The sequence below is a fragment of the Mus caroli genome, chromosome 1 (genome assembly GCF_900094665.2).
Source record: "Mus caroli chromosome 1, CAROLI_EIJ_v1.1, whole genome shotgun sequence".
Classification (NCBI taxonomy): Eukaryota; Metazoa; Chordata; class Mammalia; order Rodentia; family Muridae; genus Mus; species Mus caroli.
Window position 1 is genome coordinate 123,698,586 of NC_034570.1, and position 23,287 is coordinate 123,721,872.

General features: G+C 53.4%; 1 protein-coding gene across 2 annotated transcripts in view; it reads right to left on the bottom strand.

Moving 5' to 3' along the window:
* Positions 1 to 736: 736 nt before the first annotated feature.
* The window catches only part of Cdk18 (cyclin dependent kinase 18), a 26,315-nt gene continuing 3,764 nt past the window's right edge, over positions 737 to 23,287 (bottom strand). The window contains exons 2-16 of one of the 2 annotated variants that reach the window (XM_021163431.2): positions 9,659 to 9,807; positions 9,384 to 9,463; positions 8,781 to 8,906; positions 7,124 to 7,180; positions 6,257 to 6,371; positions 6,007 to 6,101; positions 5,679 to 5,741; positions 4,912 to 5,035; positions 4,637 to 4,757; positions 4,035 to 4,132; positions 3,746 to 3,851; positions 3,597 to 3,639; positions 3,040 to 3,130; positions 2,690 to 2,767; positions 737 to 2,170 (exon numbers count right to left, since the gene is read on the bottom strand). In XM_021163431.2, coding sequence (XP_021019090.1) covers positions 2,136 to 2,170; positions 2,690 to 2,767; positions 3,040 to 3,130; positions 3,597 to 3,639; positions 3,746 to 3,851; positions 4,035 to 4,132; positions 4,637 to 4,757; positions 4,912 to 5,035; positions 5,679 to 5,741; positions 6,007 to 6,101; positions 6,257 to 6,371; positions 7,124 to 7,180; positions 8,781 to 8,906; positions 9,384 to 9,463; positions 9,659 to 9,782 — 1,356 coding nt within the window. In that variant the 5' untranslated portion in view covers positions 9,783 to 9,807 and the 3' untranslated portion in view covers positions 737 to 2,135. Of the gene's footprint in view, positions 2,171 to 2,689; positions 2,768 to 3,039; positions 3,131 to 3,596; positions 3,640 to 3,745; positions 3,852 to 4,034; positions 4,133 to 4,636; positions 4,758 to 4,911; positions 5,036 to 5,678; positions 5,742 to 6,006; positions 6,102 to 6,256; positions 6,372 to 7,123; positions 7,181 to 8,780; positions 8,907 to 9,383; positions 9,464 to 9,652; positions 9,808 to 23,287 lie in introns of both variants that reach the window. The other variant, XM_021163428.2, reaches the window with a different exon arrangement.

Genomic DNA, 23,287 nt, shown 5'->3' on the forward strand with positions numbered 1-23,287 from the left:
TGAGCGAGAACCAGTTAGGTCTGTGCTCGATCGCCACTGTGCCAGCCATGGCCACCTCAATACCAACTTACAACTTATCCCCACCCTTGCCCCCGCCCCAGAGAGAGAGACAGAGAGAGACAGAGACAGAGAAACACATACAGAGACAGACACAGAGACAGAAAGATAGAAGACAGACAGACACACATACATACACACAAACATGCAGAGACACAAACACCCAGAGAGAAAGACAGACAGAGACAGACACACATACATGCACACATACAAACAGGCAGAGAGAGGCAGAGTCAGAGACAGACACAGACAAACACACATAGAGACAGATAGGCAGGAGAGAGAGAGAGAGAAAGAGACAGAGAGAGAGAGAGCCCCACTGGTCTCTGCTTCCTTTGTGCTGAGATTAAAGGTATACATCACTTAACCTGGCCCAGCCCTCTCTGCATCTCTGTGCCCCTCCCACCCCAAGGAGCCACGTAGTTTTGGCAAAGCAGAGCGATCCATGGAGACCAGAACCCACGTCCCTCCTCAGGATTCTCTCTGGGTTATCCTCATTGGTCACCACAGGCACACCCTGTTCCAAGGGCAGGACACAGATGCCCAGGCATTTCCTGTTTTACCCATGACCCTGGGTACCCTTTACCAGAGTTGATATGACCTCAGGTATAGCATGGAGGGTACCAGGATCCCCTTAGCCCCATACCAGGGCCGGTGCAGAGATGTGCAGAGACCAGACTCTCTTTAATGGGTCATATGTATGTGTCAGCAAACCCAGACACCCAAAGTCCTCTGTCTCTGGCATTGTCCTATCAGGCTCCTTTTCTGAATGAGACGGCTCACTGCTTTTTGTACAACATGAATTAAATATATTCTCTGTCTTTGCTCTGAGTCATGACATTCACAGTCAGTGGGAAAGGGGGTTAGGGAGAACCCAGGCTCCCAGGGGTTAGGACAGGCATTGGGGCTTGACCTCCCCTTGGCCTTTGCCCTTCAAGTTCAGCCAAATGTTGGGGAGACCCTAGACCATGAGAGGAGTACAGAGAGGAAGGGTGCCTTCTCTAGGGATATAGGATAAGGCTCTCAGGATCAAACCTGCTGCAGTCTCACCTCTCTCCAGCTTAGGCTGCAGTGCGGATGCCCTTCCCACCCTCTCTGTGGAGGCCGGTGCCAGGGTCAGGTGGACAGGGCTGGGAAGGAGGTGGGGTGGGGGGTTGAGGAGGAGGCTGAACCAGCCCTAAAGAGCCAAGGTTACCCTGGTACCAGTGTCAGGGTGACCTTGCCTATCTGGGTGCCAGCCTCAGGACCCTGAGACAGGGTTGTCTTATCAGCCCTCAGGAATGATAACACCCATAGGAGTGGCTTAGGGAAGAAGGACATAGGTGCTAGGTCTGAGTTCCAAGGACAGAGTGCACTCTACCACCTGCCAGTTTAAGGCAACCCTTTCCAGACTGGGGGGATGGGCAGGGGCTGGCTGAGGCTGTAGGAGTACATCTTGGGGTACCAGAACACTTCCGGATGCAGCTGGACATGGGCAGCATGCTGGTGCTTTTTAGCCTTGGGTCAAGCCAAAGGGTACAGGGCTTCTGGCAAGGAGGGGACAATAGCATCGTGGGGGTGGTGACAAGAGGAGGTACTACTTTTTTCTGATGCTCCAGGAATGTCTGCCTTTGGGTGGGGTCAGCACACCCGTGGGAACAATTCCAGGGTCCCAGGTCAGGTGCCATATTCCTCGTTCTTAGAGGGGAAGAAGATGAAGTCAGGGTCCAAGGAATAAGAAGGGGGTTTGTCAAGCCGATGAGTCGGCAGGGCCAGGGCCCCCCACATTCTCCTGCACTTCCATTGGGAAAGGGTCCCAGGGACCTCCCTGACCCTCACTTCCCCTCGGGGAAGTGGCTCATGCCCCATCCCACAGTGGGTGACAAGGGGAATGGTGTCCGGGTAGAGGCCACCACAGAGCTGTGTGGCAAGCAAGGGAAGGAAGCAAATGCTACCAACAGGGCTGCCGAGTGGCCCTCCAGACTGGCCACAGGCATTCATTGTTCAGCCCTCTGATGGCCACACAGGCCCCATATACTTCCTGAGTTCTTGTTCCATGTGGCCTCTCATCCCTCAAGGTGCAGCAGGGTGAGCGTGGTTCAGAAGATGCTCTGCCGCCGGCTCTTCCCTCGCCCTGGAAAATGGAGGGGGCCAGGAGACAATGGAGGAATGGGGAAGGGATTGAAGGGACACCTGTCCTTCACGTGCTCTGATCCAGTGAGCTCAGGTAGCATCTCTGTGGCTTGTGAGCTTCCTGGAAGTGTGACTTACCCTCTAGGGGGTCTCAGGTTCAATGCAGTGGAGAACATGTGTGGTGCCAACCCCACAGGATGTTTTAAAAACTACACGAGACAATGCATTGGAAGTGTTGTGCTAGGGACAAAGTCTGGACTGGCCAGGAGCTCAGGATCTTCACGGAGAGCACACCAGGGACAAGGCCTGCCCTTGCCAGGACTACTGTGAAAGGCTGTGTTCCATCTGGGTGGGACTGGGTGGGGGAGGAACCTCCCTATGTGGGGAGGGGGTGTTGACTTCCCATCCGGAGGGCAGACTCTAGGCCCATCTCTTTCTCAAAGAAGAGTCTCCACTGGGGAAAGGTGGTCTACTTGGCTGCCTCTAGGAAAGGATATGGGGTGGGGGCATGTGGCCCTACCTGGGTGCTGGAAGGCTAGGCCACGATAGCCTGGGTCCTTTTGGAGTTGGATCTCCTTCAGGGAGAAGATGGAGGCAGCTAGGCAAGAGAAGAGGGTGGGAGAGGCTTGGGTGGAACCACACTCCCATACTTAGCATCCCCACAAAGCCCAGGCACTCTCCAGTCAACACCCGCCTGGGAAGATCTACCATGTCAGGTGGGATCCACCCCCTTAGCTCCAAATGGGAACTGAAGGGGGAAGACATGTGCCCAAGACACTCAGCTGGACCCAAGGCTCCAGGCTCTGTTATAGCTCCCACTCATGCTGGCTGCCTCCGTCCCTGCTTCTGGCTGGTCCCTTGGACACTTACTGTCATGGAGCTGATGTACTCGGTCTCCGAGAGACTGGAAGTAGGGGTGATTTAGGGCCGCCTCTGCTGACATGCGACTCTTGGATTCATACTGAAAGGCACAGGGTAGGTAGGCTCTTGGGCCCTGGTGGAGAACCTTCTAGAAAATGGGACTCCTGTGCTAAGGTAGAAGGCTGAGGAGGAAGAAGCTCCTGTCTAACTCAAACCATGCAGTCGCAGGCCTTAGGATACCAGGGTTTAGACACCAGAGCTTAACATACATGAAAGGCCATGGCGATCACCCTCCAAGTATCAACTCTATTTGTATATGGCACCACTAACTGCCCTTTAGCCTGTGCTTGCTCCTAGGTAGACACTGCGCCATCCCCAGCATCTTCTAAAGGATGAACTGATATTCGATAGGAAGTTGAGAAAACTGAACCTTCTGTCCCCTGGAAATGCCCAACCAGGCCTTGGGTACCAAACACAGAACCTAGTGCTTTGGAGTCACAGGCGGTGTCTGAACTACATGACTTTCATTCGTTATCGCTCCCAGGGTAGGATGGGAGGAAACTCACCAGGAGGAGGCTGCTCAGGAGGTTGATGCCTTCAGTATCCAACCTGCAAGGAGGAGGTGCTGGCACAGGCACAGCCAGGGGCAGGCTGGGGACCCTTGCCTCTGGGACGGAGATCACAGTGGGGAGCAAGGGGCCTGGCAAGGGACTACCTGGGGGCGTGGCTGAGCAGCGGCTGTGGTAGGTATCGGGGGAAGTTGTAGGCTCGAAACTCAGAGATGGACGTCACACCCGGCCACGACTCTTCTGTAGGTGTCCCTAGAGAACGTGGGACCGGATAAGAAGTATAAGTGAAGGGCCGAGGCCGATATGGCGAGGGAGCAACATTGAAGAAGAAAGCAGAGTAGTCAAAGCTAGCAGGCCCCTCACCTGGGTGCTTCTGGGTAGACAGAGTTCTAGCGCCCCCTGGTGGCGAGGTGGAGCGTACAGAAAGAAACTAACCTAGGAGACGGAAGATGAGGTGCAACTCCTCCTTGACAGTAGAGCCCGGGAAGAGGGGCTTGCCGGTGGCCATCTCATAGAGGATGCAGCCCACGCCCCTGCGGAAGTAAGGGCAACACTGAGGCCAGGAAGCGCAGGCACGCCTCCTAAGGCTGCTATGTGAGGGGTCCAATGGGGCTTGAAAGGCTTGTAAAACCAACCCGACCCCCACTACAGACCCTCTTTGTGAAGCCTGCGTCCCCTTAACTGCTAGGCAGGAAAAGATTCAATACTCTCAGTCTCCGAGGAGCCTTGGGCTCAGCCAGACACTTGTGCTGACTTTAAAGTTGAGCTGGTTTTCATTTTACACCAAATCGTACATTTTAACAATAAAATACCATGTCCCCTTCCAAGATGTTCCAGGGGAGGACTCATCCATCTACCCTCTGGTAATTCCCACCTCCACCCCCTGGGAACCATCTCAGAATTATAGCGTTAGAGGCTCTATAAGCTTGGAGAACCTGATATATTTCAGACTTCATTTGCTAACAGCAGTACATCAGGGAGACGTGAAGCCTAAGGGTGCGGACGGCCTGGTTCACTCCTGTCTGCAGCTCACTCACCACATGTCAATGGGGGTGGAGTACTCGGTGGATCCCAGCAGCACATCTGGGGGCCTGTACCAGAGGGTCACCACCTCATTGGAATAAGTCTTTGTAGGCACTGATTTGGCCCGGGCCAGGCCTAGGAACAGACATGTTACTAGACCTCCGCTAAAGGGTCCTGAAAGGTCCTATACTCAGACATCCCCCAGCATCCCTGCACGCTGAGGAGGCTGTGCAACCCAGGGGTCAGACCCACCTGCCAACCCTTACCCTGACCCTGGCATCAGCCTCACCAAAGTCGGCCAGCTTCAGCTCGCCCCTCTCATTGATGAGTAGGTTCTGGGGCTTCAGGTCCCGGTGCAGGATCTTGCGGTGGTGGCAGTAGGCCAGACCTCGGAGCAGCTGGAACATGAATATCTGGCCGAGAGAGGACGAATGAGCAGCTTAGTGGGACTAGGTCCCATGTGGGAGACCCTACGCCTCTGTCTCAGGCTGGAGAGGAACGGGGACCAGAACAAGTCTCTAGGAAGGCTCCCTGATTCTGTCGCCCACCCTGAAGGCCCACCCTGTAGGCCGCCCGAGGACCTGTAGACACCAGAGAATCACATATGGGGGCAGAGTTCAGGGATGGAGAGGAGGCCGTGAGTGAGAAGAGGCTGGAGCAGTCCCTAAGACGTGAGGTGGGAGAGCAGAGAAAGGGTCCCATAGGTGGGGATGTATGTGTGCTTGGTCTTTAGGTACCAGAACTGGCCATACACACACACACACACACACACACACACACACACAGAGCTTCTCAGAAGCCTCTCTTCCCTCTGGCAGGTAAACTCAGGCTTGGTATTCAGCTAGAGAGGGCTCTGTATCCACAGCTAGACAAAAGAGGACGGTAAGTCTGTGTTCTTGGCTGGAGTGCTCAGATGGCTTCTACACTGACCCTTTCCTCTTCCCTGCATTTGAGGCTCCCGAGTGACCTCAGCAGTCGGTGACAAGGGGAGCGTCCCAAACTGGGCTCTATGGCAGATGGCTGCCATGAGAAGGTCTCCGCAGGCAGGCCCCTCACCTTGACATTGTGCATGTTCATGAGATTCCCACAGTGGTCTAGGTACTGTTTCAGGTCACTGTCCTGGAACAGACAGACAGGTTCAGGCCTGTCCTCTGCCTGGCTGGTGGTCCAGGCTCAGGCTGAAAGGAAGCCCTGTCCTGTCTGGGCCCATGCCTGCTGTGGCACAGTGCCCTGGCCCTGAACCCTTGGCCCACTTCCGCATGAGAACTTAATTGGCAAACAAAGGCTTGGGTCCTTCCCTTGGCCCATCCCTCCCACTCCCTCACTCCCTCTCCTCCCCACCCCACTTCACCCACCCACAGGGGTGAGCCCCAGTCCAGCTCACCAGGTACTCAAACACCAGGGTGAGGGACCGATCTGTGTGAATGAGGTCATGCAGGGTCACAATATTGGCGTGTTTCAGGTCCTTCAGCAGAGACACTGGGGAGACAGGACCACTTGGGTTCCCAGGCCCACCAGTACCTCCCACTATCCCTTCCTGGGGCCAGCAATGGCCCTCCACCCAGGCTCCCACCAGGTGCAGGCTGCTGAGCCCCTTGTCCCAGAGGCCCTGGGTGCAGACCCAGACATTTTACCCTCTCGAATAGCAGTGCAGGGTGCCCCTTCCTCATGTTCCAGCCGGATCTCCTTCAGGGCCACGAGGTTCTCTGTCAGCTTGCTGCGTCCCTTGAAGACGGTGGCATAGGTACCCTGCAACAGGGGAATCCCTGGTCAGCCCCAGATCATCCTATTCACACGCTCCCTCCCAGCCCCACCTCTTACATCCTAGCTTGGGCTAGGATTCAAGCTGGGTGCCCTCTGTTCAGATTCTGTTTGCTCCAAAGTCTGCTTTCTCTTGAAGTGTCCCTATCGAGTCCCTGGCTGGAACGGACTGCGTTTGTCCCTCTGTTCCCATGCTGCCACCTCTCTCTTAGCAGAACTCTGCCTTGCTCTTAGGTTATGGTGATGTAGCCACTTTCCCGTCTCAAACATATACCCACTCCAGGCCACCAACTCTGACACAGGACACCAAAGCAGTTTAATAACAGTGTCCTTGCTGTGTGCCAGGCTCTAAGAACCATACATAAGCTTCTCCTGGTACCCCTCCGTACCCCCAACAGTAGTTATTTTCATCCTTTGACAGAGAATGAAACTGAGGCATGAAGAGAGAGAGAGAGAGCACGGGACATGCTAAGGTCATGGAGCAAGCAAGTGGAAGACATAGGATTCAAATCCAAACCATAGCTACTTGAAAGGGGGGAGAAAGACTAGATCCTGTGCAGAGATCTCTGTCCTCAAGAGCAGGGCATAGGGCATCTAACAACAGCTCTGGAAGCTAGGCAGGCTGCTTGGGCAGGTAGTGTGACACCATGAACCAGGAGGTATGGGTGGGGTGGGGGTGGGGCAGAACAGAGTCAAAACCATCCTACCTGCTGCCAGAGAGAGCAATGTCGGTCTCTTACCTCCCCCAGTTTGTCCAGTTTCACATATGTTTCCAGTTTCCCAAAGCCGATATCTGACTGGGAAGGAGACACAGGAGACGGTGAGATTCAAAGCCCCAGCAGACCTTCCTAGTCAATGTGAAGGAAGTGAGACACCCCCATCGTACAGAGAGGAACCAAGGCTAACAGCTCAAGCAAGGACAGCTTCAAACCCTTCTTTTTCTCCTCTCCCTTCATCTTTGTGAATGCTGAAGATCCTCTGAAAATGGGGGCCCCCTCCTCCGAGATATGAGTACACTGAGCTGCCCAGCCTGTCCGCCGCCCACCTGCCTGCCTGCCTGCTGGGCTCTCTTGCTCAGGTTGCTAGCTCCTCTGTAGCGCACCTGTCACCCTCTACTATGTGGGGATCCACTTCAGAGCCCAGTTCCCTAGTCATCAGTTCATCTCGTCTAGCTCAGGATAAGACGTGTCGTAACAAAATAGAGCTGAGACCCACTTGCCAGAGCTAGACGCTTCTAATGGGCAGCTGGTACCTAAAGTCTGGGGATGAGGTGGGGGGTGTCAGTGGGTCTTTTGTTTCTTTGTGGTTGGCTTTTTGTTTGTTGTTTTGTTTTATTTGGGAGGTCTTTCACTTTTATTAAGCATTATATAACATATATGTGCTATATAATATACTGTGTGGCCTTCTAGCAGGAAGAGATGACCATAGCTGGGGGGGGGGTTCCCTCCTTTGGGGAGGTTTGAGGTTTTTGTTTTTGTTTTTTTCTCATTAGTCAGGACAATGTTTCCCTCATCAATGTTCTCCAAGGCGCTGGACACAGAGTAGCGACTGCCTATCCATCAAAGATCACTGGTAAGGAAGTCTAGCTGCTCTCTAGACCTTGTTCCCACCAGTGAACTTGTGGACACACACAGTGGCTATTCCGGGGGTGACCATGCTTACGTCCATGATGGTGAGGCCAGGGAGAACCTCGAACCACATCTCTGCATAGTGAAACACAACCTGAACCCTATCCAGATACTCCTGGTTTTGTTTTGTTTGTTTGAGACTGTCTTACAGCGTACCCTAGGCTAGCCAGGAATTACATAGCCCAGGTAAACCTTGAATTCTTAACAGATGGTTGTAAGCCACCATGTGGTTGCTGGGATTTGAACTCAGTACCTCTAGAAGTGCAGTCAGTGCCCCTAACCGCTGAGCCATCTCTCCAGCTCAAGCCTTGAATTATTTTTTTTATTTTATTTATTTTATTTATATGAGTACACTGTAGCTGTCTTCAGAAACACCAGATCCCTTTACAGATGGTTGTGAGCCATCATGTGGTTGCTGGGATTTGAACTCAGGACCTCTGGAAGAGTAGTCAGTGCTCTTAACCGCTGAGCCATCTCTCCAGTCCCAAGCCTTGAATTCTTAACACTCCTGCAACAGCCTCCCAAAGAATCCTGGGAGTACAGACATGAGTCCCAACACTGATTTATTGGCCTTAACTAGGGAGACCCTGGGGCTCCCAGGGGATTTGGGGGCTACTTGGCTCCATGCATTGACTTAGAGAGACCTCTTATTAAAACCCTCAGGGGGCCAGCAGGTGGCGCCAGAGGCATCGGAATCTTTCTGGAAACCACTGTAGGCTTCAGCTGGCATGAAGAAGGCCATACTGGTGTCTCACACCCTTAGACTCACCAGGGAGGCACGGCGGGACATGCGGGTGAGAGGCTTGGGCAGCCCTGGGTTCTCCAGCTGTAGCTTCTGCAGGAATTCCTGGGGTAGGCGGATGTCCATGGGCAGAGAGAGCCTCTTGTTGAGGTCCTGAGGTGGCAGAGATGGGATGGGAACATCATGTTGGCCCCAGAAGGTCCTTGCCTCTCATTCTGGATCTATCTGTCCATATAAGGAAGGCTAAGCCACAGGCCGTGACCTCAGGCTCACAGTTACCTGAGGGGTGTACATTTGTGAACCTGCAAGGATTACTACGTGACCTTTAGAAGGTTCCTTCCCCTCTCTGGGCCACAGTAGAACATAAATAAATCTCATGCCATCACAATGTAATTTTGTAAGCACAGTTTTGTTTTTTTTTTTTCTATTCTTGGCACGGGTATGTGGGCTATAAAAACAGTCAATTGTCTAACCAAGAATGTTTTAGCACTTGACATATATTCTCACTGAATCCCCACCATAAGCTGCACCGGTTTGAGCCCCCCAGTGGCAGGCTCTACCGCAACCACCCTGCTAGGTTTACTGCTGTGGATGTGTGTGACCCATGGAGCCCGGGAGGGGCACCCTCACCTCCATGGAGAATCGGCGCTGGTTCTGCCGTTGTTGATACTGCATGCCAGGAGACAGCTGCTCAGGCTCATCTGTGCCATCTGTGGGGGAGAAAGCGCCTGGTGACAGCCCACAAGACTGAGTGGCATGTCTGAGTGGGACAAGTGTCAGTCCCTACCTCCCACTCAGAGTATGTGAACAGCCCAGAGCACCCCCACCCCTTCTTCCCAATGTCAGCTAGTCATCAGGGTCACAGGGAACCTGGGTGGAAAAGAGCTAGGTGGCCTGACCCTCACTCTCATTCGTCTGAGTGTGGAGTTGGTTGAACTGCTCAGTGAACTCAGCCAACGACTCCTCAATGGTCTCTGGGCGGGGCACGGACAGGGAAAGCCTTCGCTTGAAGTTCTTCATCTTGTTCATGATCAGCAGGGGTCCAAGATGGGTCCTGGGACAGAGAGGAGAGAAGAGGGCAATGTAGACAGTCTGGACCCATGGGAGCCAGGCTCTGCACAGGGCATGCTTAGGTCACTATGTCCAGAGCCACAGCTCTGTGATTGCAAGATCTAACCCTGTTCCTTTCTCCAGTGAGTCTCCGCTATCTTCTGACTATGAACATTCCCTCCCCTGCATCACAGCATCAATGGCTATAGATACAGGTTTGCAAGGGGCCACTTCAGACATTCAGCCTCCAGGGGCAGGAGGTCTAGACATCTCTGGGGCAGGATATCTGAACTGCATGGCCCTCGGGCCATCTCTGCTCTTTCTGAAGGAGCCTAACTGGCTGGTGGCTGCTGGCCACCTGTCAGCAGGTTTCAAACTCCACGATCCCTTTTACTGATACCAGAACATCCCCTCTCTGGCTCATCCTGGATCCTTAGGAAGAAGATCAAAGGACAGTAAATGCATGGCCCATCTCTACCTCTGCTCCAGATGCAATGTGCAAGTCAAGGACAGCGTGGGAAACTCAGCCAGCCCAGGAAAGGGGAAACCTGTGCTGCTGGGCCCTCTGTTGCCTCAGTCCTTTGAGCAGGCCTGGATTCCCTGGGCTGAGAACACAGTGGGGCAGGAGCTGCCCTGTTCAAGGCCCCCTGCATGCTATTCTCCACAGGTAGACCCTTTGTTCTCTCTCTCTCTCTCTCTCTCTCTCTCTCTCTCTCTCTCTCTCTCTCTCTCTCTCTCTCTCTCTCTCTCTCTCTCTCTCTCTCTCTCTCTCTTTCTCCCTCCCACTCCTCCTCCTCTAGCTCTATTCTGAGATTGTCTCACTGCGTATCTCTGCCTGGCTTGGAACTCATTATTTAGACCAGGCTGGCTTAGAACTTAGAGAGATCCACTTGCCTCAGCCTCCTGAATGCTGGGATTAAAGGCATGAACCACCGTGCTTTTTCCTATAGGCTCCTCTCCACCTGCTTCATAGGCTCTCTCTCGAAACCATATCTCCATCCTGCTGGGCCCCACAAAGCCTTCACCTACAGTGGGGCTTCAGGAATCAGAGGCTACATAACCCTTTGACCTCCCCATCCTAGCCAGGAAGGCACTAAGAAGGCTAACCCTGTTTAGGAGGGGCCACCTGTACTCCTCCCTGGGCCTACTTATAAGCCACTTCTGGAGGATGCTCAGGCCTGCAGCTGGCTAGCACCCAGTTGCCAAGGCAACCAGGCCCCTCCTGAATCCTCCTGGTTTAAAGGATTATGGGTCAGTAACATGTTTGCTTTGCCTAATGATCGTATCCTCCATCCTCTATGAGCCTTGAAAAGGTCCGCTCCCTGGCACTCCACCCTCCCGGCTGCCCCTACCACCACTGAGCTGGGCCCTCAGGCTCTCCTGACCCAGGCCTGGGCCTTTCCAAGCAGAAGGCTCTGATCTGCCCTGCCAGCTGAGCCCTCCTCTGCTGAGCAGCCTGCAGTCCAAGTCAGTTCGGCACACGGCTGATGGAGCATCTCCTGTGTACAGCACGGTGCCAGACACGAGGTTACAGTAACTAACCAAGACCCCTGTTCCCAAGGAACTCAGGTTAACGATGGCACTCTGCTGCAGGCTCTCCCCAGCTTCCTTGCCTTGCCTACCTGGGTTCCCCCTGGAGTCCTACTCTTTTCATTTCTTCTAACAGCCTCAGCCTGCTCTCTGCAGAACTCTGGGAGAAGGCTCCCAGAAGACAGCCACATTGTTACCTGCCCTGTGTGTGGCATCTAGCTGAAAGGACCCACAGAGGCTCTAAGGAGGCAACGGGGACAGATGGGCCCAGTGACAAGAAGACTTGTCACACCCTGCCTGGTAACTCTCATTCCCAGCAAGACCGGAGGATGCGATCACTCTGGGTACATGTCCATTGTTGTCCAGGTGTGCTGAATGGCAGGATGACCAGAAACATCAGAAAAAAAAAAATCCAAACCACCAGCTTCTGGGACTGGGGCCTGGGATAACGCTTGGGACTGAACCTAGGGCCTTTCAAGGAAAATGCCACCTTCTCCTCACTATTAAGATTAAAAAAAAATACATGTATATGTGTTTGTAAGTATACCTGTGTATATATGTATATGTGACATGCATGCAGGCACTCCTCGGGGCCAGAAAGGGGAGGTGGATCCTCTGGACCTGGAGTTACAGGCATCAGTGAGATGTCTGATATGGACTCTAGGCAGAGGACTCAGGTCCTCTGGAAACAGCAAACACCCTCGGCCATGGAGCCATGGTTCCAGCCCATTCTCCTTTGGCAATGGGTATTTTGATGTAGCCCTGGCTAGCTTTGAATTTCCAGTCTTCCTGCCTCAATCTCTCCAGGGCTACGATTACAGGCTTGTTCCTCCAAGACAGGCAGAAGATATATTTTTAAGACAGTGTCTCCAATAGCCGGCATGTAGAGACATGGTTGGCAGGATCTGGGGTTCAGGTGTTCAGGTGAGGGCTAACTGTCAGCTCATCCTTCCAAACTGTCATCTGGGTTAGGAGGGGAACCCCCAGACCTGCAGAGGATACAGGAAGGAGACAGATACCGTGGCAGGAGTCCCATAAAAGTGGACCTGCTCTGGCTGGAGAACATATTTACACTCTAGGAGTAAGCCAAGGGGAACTCTGTATGTGTGTGTGTGTGTGTGTGTGTGTGTGTGTGTGTGTGTGTGTGTGGACCATAGCTGAAGGGACATGGGGCACATGGCTAAGGTCATTCTAGTGGAGGCAGGGGACACATGCACTTGGCTGCTCGTGGCTTCAGCTCTACCAGGAGGAACCAGAGCCGTCTTTAAAAAGCTCTCCCTACAGTCATCCTATGGGGTGGGCTTATGGGATTGTGTGATGGATTTCTGGCTCAGGGATCTCCCAGTAGCTGCCATGATTTATACCCAGGCTTTTGTTCCGGGTGGATGACTTCTTCAAGACAAGGACCAAGCCAAAATCCCATCTGCTCTAGGGTCAGTTAGGAGCAAAGAGCCAATAGCTGGCCTATGACGGAGTGGGGGATGGAACAAAGAGGAAAAGCTGGAAATGCAGAACGGGACCCAGGCTCTTAGGCTCAAGGCTTGACCTGAGCAGAGAGCAGGGCTACTGCACAGCAACAGCAACCAGCTGTTCTCTCTGCTGGAGAAGCAGCCAAGAGGAAATGGCTGTCACTACAGCATGAGGAATGGAGGTTAGACGTAAGGATAGACTTCCTGATGGTGACATGAACACAGGCAGCAGGAATGGTGACCAGAGCAGAGAGTGCCTACTTCTCTCTGCTGGGGACAATTAGAGCATTGAACACAGTGGGGTCTTGGGTGTGACAGGGCACCCAGGGCAGTGAATGGTTTGTTGTTTTCCCAGCTCAAGACACAAGATGCTCTGATACAAGATGCTCTGTCACTGTTGCCTTGGGAGAATCAACTCCTCAGATTTGGGGGCTGAGGGGGAAGGGAGACAGGAAAAAGGCCTGTCACCTTGGTGCTGTCTGCCCCTCATCCCCAACAGAAAGGGACAGAAAGGCTCAGTGTGACCCAGCCTGAGGCCCGCCCAGGGCCAGGCACAGTGTGGCCTTTGTCCCCAGGCCAAAGAGCCATCTGGGTCTGTCCCGTGCAACTGGTGCCAGGGAAAGAGAAGTGTGGTGTAGGGGTGCCACCCAGCAGGGTGTCATAGGGGAGGTCACAGCGGAGGCCCCTCAAGAGAGCGGTAGACTGGGTAGGCAGACCCTAGTCAACCTGCCTCCTACCTCTGGCCCAGGTAAAACCTCCTTATCTCCTAGGCACACAGCAGCTGCCAGCACTTCCTGTTGGTGCCGGAGACAAGGGTGTCACAGGGAAAGGAAGGAGGAGCCAGGCCTGAGGGAAAGAGAGGCCTTGCTAGGCCACTGTGCACCATGAGAACACAAGAAAGGCCAGACTCTGAGGCCAGTGGGGAGCCAGCGAGGAGGAAAATGGTGTTTATGGAGCGCTTTAGTTAGCACCCACAGACTACAAGAAGGGATCGACCTGCTCAAATTGAGGTAGCAATTTCTGGGGTGTCGTGCCCATCACAGTGACATCGCTCCCCACTTCTAGCTGAGGTCCTCCCCAGTCCTGTCCCCTTCCCTGAGACCTAGGTTGCAAATGATTTTTCCTCCCTCAATCAACAGGTAGTCAGGCATTCTGCCACTGAGCCACACTCCAGCCTGGCCTTGTACCTTTTGATGGATGTACAGCCAGTAAAATGGGCAGGATTGTAGATGCCAACAGGTACAGTAGAGGAGAACCCAGTAGGAAGGACAGAGAGCAGAAGAGGTATGAGTTTAAACAGGGTGATTAGAAATGAGGCTGGAGAGATGCTCCAGTGGTTAGAGCACTGGCCGCCCTTCCAGAGGACATGGGTTCAATTCCCGGTACCAACATAGCAGTTCACAACTCCAGTTCTAGGGGAGCTGGTAACCCCACACAGACATACATGCAGGCAAAAACACCAATGCATATAAAATAAAAAGAAACGTATTAAAAAGAGTTCCCTAAGAAGGTAAGACTGCAGATGCTCAGGGTAGAATGTGGAGGGGGCAGGTCAGTGGGAGAAGAGCAGATGCAAAGGACCTGAGGCAGAACTGAGTGCTAGAGAGCGAGAGTCTGGGGTCAGAGTAGGGTAGAGGGAATGCAGAGCAAGCTGTGTGGAGAATCTCGGCATCCAGGAGGATGGGAGCAGATGAGTGGCAAGATTCCCACTGATGTCTGAATGAACTCTCTCTGACTTCCGTGTTAATAACAGACTGTATGTGGGCAAGCAGCCCCGGCAGGCAGCTCCTGTAGAGACCCAAGTGAAAGGCAGAGGACTGGGACCAACATGGCAGCAGTAAAGGAGGGAAGTCATTGCTGAGAGAGGAGGCTTTATATAGGGGTAGGAAAGCAGTCAAGGACATGCAGCCTGGCAGTCAGAAGCACGGAGCAGTCCCTGGTGGGTGTAGGAGTCCTGGTAACTTGGATTAGGGTGGGAAGACCAGGGGTTGGAGGGAGCCGTTTAGTTTCGGCATCAGATGACCTCTGAGCCCGAGTTGACATCACACATGTAGCATCAGCATAGCCCATGGTGGTGGCTCCTGCTACGGCGCAACACAGCCCCGCCCGCTGCCTCTCCCCACTGGCCTGTTGTCCCGCAGCCCAGGACCACCGCAGATACTGTCTATCCGTGTCCTGAACCCTTTCCTGAAGAACATGGAGGCTGAGATGATTGTCAGAACACACAGGGCACTAGAAGGAGCCAAAGGCAGGGGCAAATGTCACTTCATAACTTCGGAGGCCAGCCCTGAGAATCCTCTCAGCAAACTCCTTCCAGGCACCCTAAGGCCTCCTACCTGAAAGTGACTGCAGTTACCCAGCTTGCACCAGGCACTGTCAGGATTTGGACCTGACTGACTGACCTCCTGTCCCACTGTGCCATGATCCCTCCAATGGGATTCATGCATATACTTTGGGTCTCTTGGGTCTTCAGGTTTGTCAACTTCAGGCCCAGAACAGCTGGATGCTCTGCATTCAGGTGGGGCCTAATTTAGTACTTGTCCTCACACCAAGGCACTGTGGTTCCTGTACTGTGTAGGTGCCATACAGCAGCATGTGTGAACACCTACTCCATTCACAGCATTGGGGAGGGGGGCTGTTCTGGCATGAGTCTTGGTCTACAGCCAGAGGCTAAAAGGTCTAATTCGGGGCTGCCCACTTTCTGAAGTCCAAGAAGGTTTGACCCTCAGTTCCAAAGGCAGACCAACAACTGGGGATTTCCTGATACCCTCTGCTTTCCCATTCTGCCCCTATCTCAGGCACTTAGCCACTGTGTGCCTTGGGGGAATTTTCAAGAACTAGAGGCAACAGCTGACCAAGTTTGCAGACGTCATAAACAGAGCCTCAAACGCATTCACCTTCAGGGAAAGCTGTACTTCTGGAAATGGGCAGATCCCATAGCCTCCACCCTGCCACCTGACCCTGCTGGAGGATGAGGCACAGGGATGTTGGCTACCCTTGCTGCCTGGGGCAACAGCAGCACTGACACCCTGTCCCAGCTGGATGTCAGAAGGGCTGTAGGCCTGGGGCCTTCAGGGTGGCCAGAACCGAGGAGGACAGACAGGCCCAAAGTCACGCTGCCAAAGAACAGATGCTGTGGACAGTGACTGAACTCAGAGAACATTCCTACAGATTCTGGAATGCAGGAAGCAGGAGAAAGCCTTCTGGGGCCAAACTGGGCAAAACCTACAGGAAGCCAGGTCAGGAGGCTACGTGTTGGGCTCTGGGCCCTTGCAGCATCTTTTGTTTGGTTTTGGTGCTGGGATGTAGGTTAGTGGTCAAGGGTGTACAACATTTCATTATAGCCAGAAAGATCTATGGTAAGAGTCACATGCTGTGAGCCTTACTCATCAAAGTTCTCCATCCGGGTCAAAGAGCACACTGGCAGGGCAGCCTGGAAGGCACCCATGTCTTAGTCTTGCCTGGAAGCAGAGGTAACGCCTAGCCTCTAATCCAACTGTGATGGGCACCTATGCCCAACCTCAGCCTGCTTCCAACATGACACCCTGACATGCTAGCAATCCCTCAAGTAATCATGGCCCTCACAGGAAGCACAAACTCCAGGGCCCAGTACACAGGCCACTGGTGTCTGCCTCCCATCTCCTCCTCTTCCCCTTTTTCTTTCAGTGGTGTTTTTGAGACAGGGTCTCTCTGTGTCATTGTGGGGCTCACCATGTAGACTAGGCTGGCTTTGAACTCACAGAGTCCTGCCTCTGCCTCCTGCGTGCTGGGATCAAAGGTGTGTGCTACCATGCCCGGCCAGCCCTCTTGTCCTTTGAGAGTCAGCTCTCAGGCCTTCCGGAAGAGTCCTATTCGGTTGACTATGCTTGCCATACCCACGCTCCATTGCTCTGCACACACCGCCCTTCTGGAATGTCCTTCCTCATGTCCCCCCTTGGTGCCGCCACCTGGGGAAGGGATACACAAGCACACACCTCTGTCCCCCAGGTAGAGTGAGAGGCGCTTTCCTGCCGCCATCAGAGCAGCCTGCAGACACACAGAACCAGGCATGCTATCTATCCTTCAGGACAGGAACAGGGCCTTAGTTATTGTTTCTCCTTCTGCCTCACACACCGCAGCGCCCAGACTTGGCAGCTCCGCAGGAGGAATAAACAGGTGGCTGAGAAGCCCTCTGAGCCACAGACTCACGGCTCGAAGCTTTTCTTCTTAGATATACACAACTTTTAGACTGTACCATGGCCAACTGTGAGCTCCAGAATCTTTCACCACAGGGAGTCAAGGGCTAGTGCCCTTCCTCTTGTTTTTGGTTTTTGTTTGTTTGTTTGTTTGTTTGTTTTTCAAGACAGGGTTTCTCTGTATAGCCCTGGCTGTCCTGGAACTCACTTTGTAGACCAAGCTGGCCTCGAACTCAGAAATCTGCCTGCCTCTGCCTCCCGAGTGCTGGGATTAAAGGCATGCGCCACCACCGCCCGGCTGCTAGTGCCCTTCCTATCTCTTTCAGGCAGCTGGAGACCTATTTCTAGCTTTACCTTCTCCTTGGTCAGGCCAGCTTCAGTGAGCACAGGAGGAGGATCGGGCCCTGCTCTCTCCTTGGGTACCCTAGCATAAGCTGTACAGCTCCCCCCCAATCCCCAACACTGGACTATCTTTCTCGACTCTCTTTGGCTTAAGAGGGGTCTGGATTGCAGTGACAGGCAGACCAGGTACCAAAGGAGAGCTAGCTACTCATCCTCCAGAGGTCGAGTGTGACCTCTCCCCACAGCGCCCCTGACATCTCCAGCCTGGGACTGTAGTGTCCCCAGACATAGCACTGTGATGTGCTGGCAGAACACCTGACCCTGCTCAGTAGCTGTCTGCTTCTTCGTTCCTTGTTTGCCTGTGCGCACACAAAGGCTGGGTCTACCCGTGGCATTCCTCCACGACCATGGTCTGTCCAGAGCCACCTGTGAACATGCAAAGGTTGGCTCAAGGGCTCCATTATGCCCTGGCCCTCCTCATCTGCATCAGTTGCAGCGGGGATGGGAGGGAGGGTGGGGTGGAAGGGACAACTTCCTGGCCAGCAGAAATTCTCACAGGAAGTCACACGTAGAAGCATCCTAAGGAGGGTGAGCAGTGAGAAGAAACAAACGTATCTGGCAATCTCCAGGGCCGTGGGATGGGGCTGGCACTGTCCTGGGGCCTCTCCCAGGATTCCTGTCACTTACAGGCAGACTATACCAGAGGCTCAAAGGGCAGGTGCTCCACTGGGCACAGACCTGACTCCAACCCCTACAGATGGCCCCTCCTGGCTCGCTGAGACCCCATTGCTGGCCCTCCATGTGGTTAGTACATCAACCCTCCTGTGTCCACTCTGCACCCTCTGGCTTCTTGGGGCTCAGGGACCTCTGCACATATAGAATCTAATAGCTTTGTCTTTGGGGAGAGGCACGGGAGGGGGTAGTCGGTTAGGGCCTGCCTGTAATTTTCAAGGAGATTGTGTTTGCTAGTAAAGAGGTAGGATATAGTGCCCTCTCCTCTGTCGGTTCTGGGTCTGGTAGACAGAAAAGACTCTCCATCTGGGCTGACAGGGCCTTCCTCAATCTTCCCCATTCCCAAACTCTCAACTAAAGTGCCGTTTCGTTGAGAAGCAGGGAGTATATGATCGGGAGCAGGGGCAAGCACAGGGGCAGAAGGAGGAGGAGCAGGGCCAGGAGCAGGAGGAGGAGCAGGAGCAGGAGGAGGAACACAAGAGGAAGAGCAGGAGCAGGAAGAGCAGAAGCAGGAGTGGGAGGAGGAGCAGGAGAAGGAGCAGGAGGAGGAGCAGGAGGAGGAGCAGGAGGAGGAGCAGGAGGAGCAGGAGGAGCAAGAGCAGGAGGAGGAGGAACAGGGACAGGAGCAGGAGGAGGAGGAACAGGGGCAGGAGGAGCAGGAGGAGAAGGAGCAGGAGGAGGAACAGGGGCAGGAGCAGGAGGAGCAGGAGGAGCAGGAGGAGGAGGAACAGGGGCAGGAGCAGGAGGAGGAGGAACAGGGGCAGGAGCAGAATGAGCAGGAGGAGGAGCAGGGGGAGCAAGAGAAAGAGGAGGCGCAGGAACAGGAGGAGGAAGCACAGGAAAAGGAGGAGGAGGAGCAGGGGCAGGAGGAGGAGGAGCAGGAGCACCAGCAGGAGCACCAGCAGGAGCAGGGCAGGTCCAGCCCCCACCACCCACAACCTCTGCTTCCACTTAAAGCTCTCTTCTTCCTCTCCTGCTCCTCTTGCAGTCCACCTTAAAGGGCCTCTTTGACTTCACCCAAAAGACTCCCCAAATCTGTGACCCAGCAATCTCTCATTGTGGGGTGTACATACCCGAAGGGAGGGAAATCTGTCTGCAGAGCCACTCTACCACACCATTACTCTCTTCATCTAGGAAATACAACAGCCGAATGCCCAGGACGCAGGAATGGATTTTAAAACTGGGATTGCTATTCAACTGTTAAGGAGGAAATCTTGCCGTCTGTGCAAATGGATGTGCTTATGGTCGGTGGAGTAAGGTAGACACAGAGGCAAACAGGAAGCTGCTCTTACCGAGGGGAAAATAGAATGGTGGGTGTTGGGGACTGGGGCAGGGGGATTACAGGAGAAAGGAGAACCAATGGGACAGAGTTGGATTGAGACAGGTAAATCCTGCTGTTGCGCACAGTACGGAGACGAGAGCGGACTAAGGCTCTGCAAGGTGTTCCCACTGCAAAGCAGTGCTAATCCCCAGACTCGATCGTTATTTGACATATATGTTGTAACGCAACATCACACTGCGTCCTCAAAACACACCTAATCATGGCTGGAGAGATGGCTCCTGGGTTAAGAGCACTGACTCCTCTTCCAGAGGACCTGAGTTCAGTTCCCAGCAGCCACTTGGTGACTTGCAACCATCTGTAATGGGATCTGACGCCCTCTTCTGGTGTGTCTGAAGGCAGCTACAGTGTACTCATATAAAATAAATAAATCTTTTAAAAAGGGGGCAGGGGAGCTGGAGAGATGGCTCATTGGTTAATGAGCACTGGCTGCTCTTCCAGAGGACCTGGGTTCAATTCCCAGCACCCACATGGCAGCTAACACCTGACTATAACTCCAGTTTCAGAAGATCTGATAACCCCACACAGACATACACACCATATGCAGGCAAAACACCATATACATAAAATTATGTCTTGAAAATCTGAATTCTGCAACCTTATCCGGGGTTTTCTGTAAATTCTAAAAGAACAGTACCACCACCGTCTTCACAACAAACATCAGAAACAGAGGACGCCAAGTTCAGTGGCCTTTAGTGCCCCTTGGTAGCCCATCACATCTCACACTTTGTCTCCATGCCTAACTTTAGCAAGAAAGGGGCCTTTAAACACTAGTGTCCCAGGAGACCTCAGAGTCCCACAAACAGGGGGTGTGTATATAAGGGGAATTTCCTGCCTTCTTTTAACAACCGCAGTCCTGTTTATTCTCCGCTCCCACCAGCCTGGCCTACACTAACCCCTAGCCACATTCTGAGGGTCACTCTCGTCTAATCTCCCTCGTTCCCATCAGAGTGGCTGGCCTGAAACAACAGCTTGCCCCTCCCACCAACCCCAGGAGGCCCCACTGGCTAGCCCAGGCTTTGGGTAATTTCCCTACCCTCTCTCCTTCTCGACCTCCACATAGCCTCCCCTCGGTGCTGGCCCAGGTGACCACCCTGGCCTGGGCCCGTTTCCTGCTCCTCCATGCCCGCTCTGGAGAGCCTCTGGGCAGTCCCAGCTCTTCCTCTGTTCTCTAAATATCCCTGTCTGTGTCACTCAGCAGCCAGGGCACAGGCCCCTCGAGGGCTCCTTTCTGCTCACTGGCCTCATGAGCACATGGCTAGCTCCAGGCCTCTCCCTTGATGTGTGCCTTAGACTCACTGCTCGGCCTCAATAAGAATCCAACCTCCTGGGTCTCTTCCCCTCCTTCCTCTCCTCCCCCCACTCCCATATTTAGTGAACCTACTTCCTCACCTGCCCCTGAGGCAGCACACCCCAAGTTCCCTCTTTGGCTCTTTGCTCTTCCCTCCTACAACAAATATCCTGGGTGATCTCATCCTTTCCTGGGGTGGAAACCACAACCCCCGTGCTGGTGACTCTCAGACCCACAGCTCCGGGCCCTCTGAGCCCTGGGCCTCAGCATGCAGGTCCAGCTATCAACCAGGAACCACTGGCTGAATGCCTCTCACGAGTCCAGCATGAGGGTATGTGAAAAGGGCAGCTGGGTACAATCCGGGGAAGCTGCCTGTCAGCGTACAGACTCCACCCAGACACGCACGTATAAACACCATCATGGCAGATATATATAAAGGCAGGCAAAGGGTCAGAATGCCAGCAGTGGTCACCTGGCCGCTAGAGCTATGGGCGGTTTTCATTTCTTCCCATCTGCATCTTCTGATGTCTCCATAATGACCACTTGCCGCTTACCTAGTAGGAAGGCAGCAATACCTCTTTGTAAATAAAAGAGTATTTTTAGCTTGAGATTCCAGAATGATTTAGAGAAGGCCCAGGGAACAGGGTAATTACTTTGAGCAAGGGTCAGCAAGATTTTTCCTTCCTATAGGAAGTCAGTCAACCAACCACTCTTGCCAGGCCCGTGGGAAGGCGATGCCCCCCTCATGAAGGAAAGAGAGTGTTGTGTTCTAGAAAACCTTGATTTAAAGGCACTAAGATTACAAATTTAAGTGCCATAAAATACTATTCTCTTCCTTTGAGTTTTTCTCCAATCACTTGAAAATATATATTAAAAACTACTCCTAGGTCTTGAGTGGTAGTCCATGCCTATAATTTTAGTACTTGTAATTGAGAGACTGGAGAATCGCCTCAGGTTCAAGGCCAACCTGGTCTACACAGCAAGTTCCAGGTCAGGCAGGGTCATATAGCATGATGCTGTCTTGAAAAGCCAAAACAGGCCCTGCAGATGTAGTTCAGCAAGCAGAGTTCTCGCCAAGCATGCAAGGCCCTGGGTTCAATCCCAGTACTACATAAACTGTAAATGGTAACATATGCTAAGAGAAGAGAGGAATAGAATTTCAAGGTTACCCTCGGCTATATAGTGACTTCCAGGCCAGCATGGGAATTCATACGACCCTGACTCAAAACATAAAAATCAAAACCATTCCTAGTTCAGAGACCATTCAAAAGCAGGTGAGATTCGGAAGGGGCCGTAACTCACAGTCCCTGCCTTGACTATCTGGTATTTATGTAGCATGGAATCCTGCGCCCACTTCTTTGGTAGTATTTTTCTCCTCCAACATGACTCAAGAATGAGGCCTCCTTGATTTGCTTTGCCCCTCTGAGCCATGGCAAGGACTGGGTATCCAGACCTCAGTCGGGAGAAGTGTCTGGGCAGTGAAGTTTAGAGGGTTGCAAGGGTAAGACTCTCCTGGGGCCTCACCACACAGCTCACTGGCAAAAGATGGCGGCCTCCGAGAGCATGGTGGGGTTTAGAAATCCCTGCTCTTGCTTCTATTTCTCAAGGCAAGAAGATCGGACTAAGAAAGAAAGTCATCTGCCAAGGCTCCTCAGAGTGACAGGCAGAACTGAGACCGGAAGTGAGCTTCTGATGAACAGTTCCGTGTCAGGGCCACTGGGTCCCAGACAAAGCCCCTCTGGCTGCCTTGCCTGGAGATGAGGCCTCATGAGAGAGAGAATCAGCTCAGAATCCTGGCATCTGCATAGCAGTTAGATCAAAGAGCGAGGCTCTGTGACCTCCTGGCAGGCCACACCTAGCCCGGAGTCCCTGCTCTCCAGTACCAGTCACACGCCCGCTTCCAGGCAGCGAGTCCCACCAGCACGCGTAAGGGATGGCTATGTCGCCGAGGTCTACTCATCCTGCAAGAGTTTGTTTTGCTGGGTGGCTGGGACCAGAGGAAAGAAGGCTTGGCTGCGGAAGGGGCTCCCCAGACTGGAGAGGGAGTGGGCGTAAAGTGAATGGGCAGAAATCACGCTGGAGCTTTCTCAGAATTTCCTGGGATGATAAGGCAGAGCGAGGCAAGGGATGCCGTAAGAGAATTCTCCTCCTACCCTGGGATGGAGCCCTTCTGTTTCTCCCTACTACAGAGATCCTGCCGTCAGAAAAGACTCCATGCACCATCGGCCCTCCATGATGACATCAGGTAAGGCAAGAAGCTAAGGCCTATGGGAGACATGACCTCACTGCAATCCTCAAAACCACATGAACCATTTTAAATTTGGGAAGTTGAAGCTTGCGGGGGGAGCAAATTGCTGACCCAAAGGCAACCAGCTATTGAGTGGCAGGGGCAGGGTTACATACTCACAGAGCCTCGGCCCCCACCAGCGGCTAGCAGGAGACATGTGCTTGTAAATAGTGAACAAGAAAAGTCAACCAGGGCTGGTGAGATGGCTCAGTGGGTAAGAGCACCCGACTGCTCTTCCAAAGGTCCAGGGTTCAAATCCCAGCAACCACATGGTGGCTCACAACCATCCGAAACGAGATCTGACTCCCTCTTCTGGAGT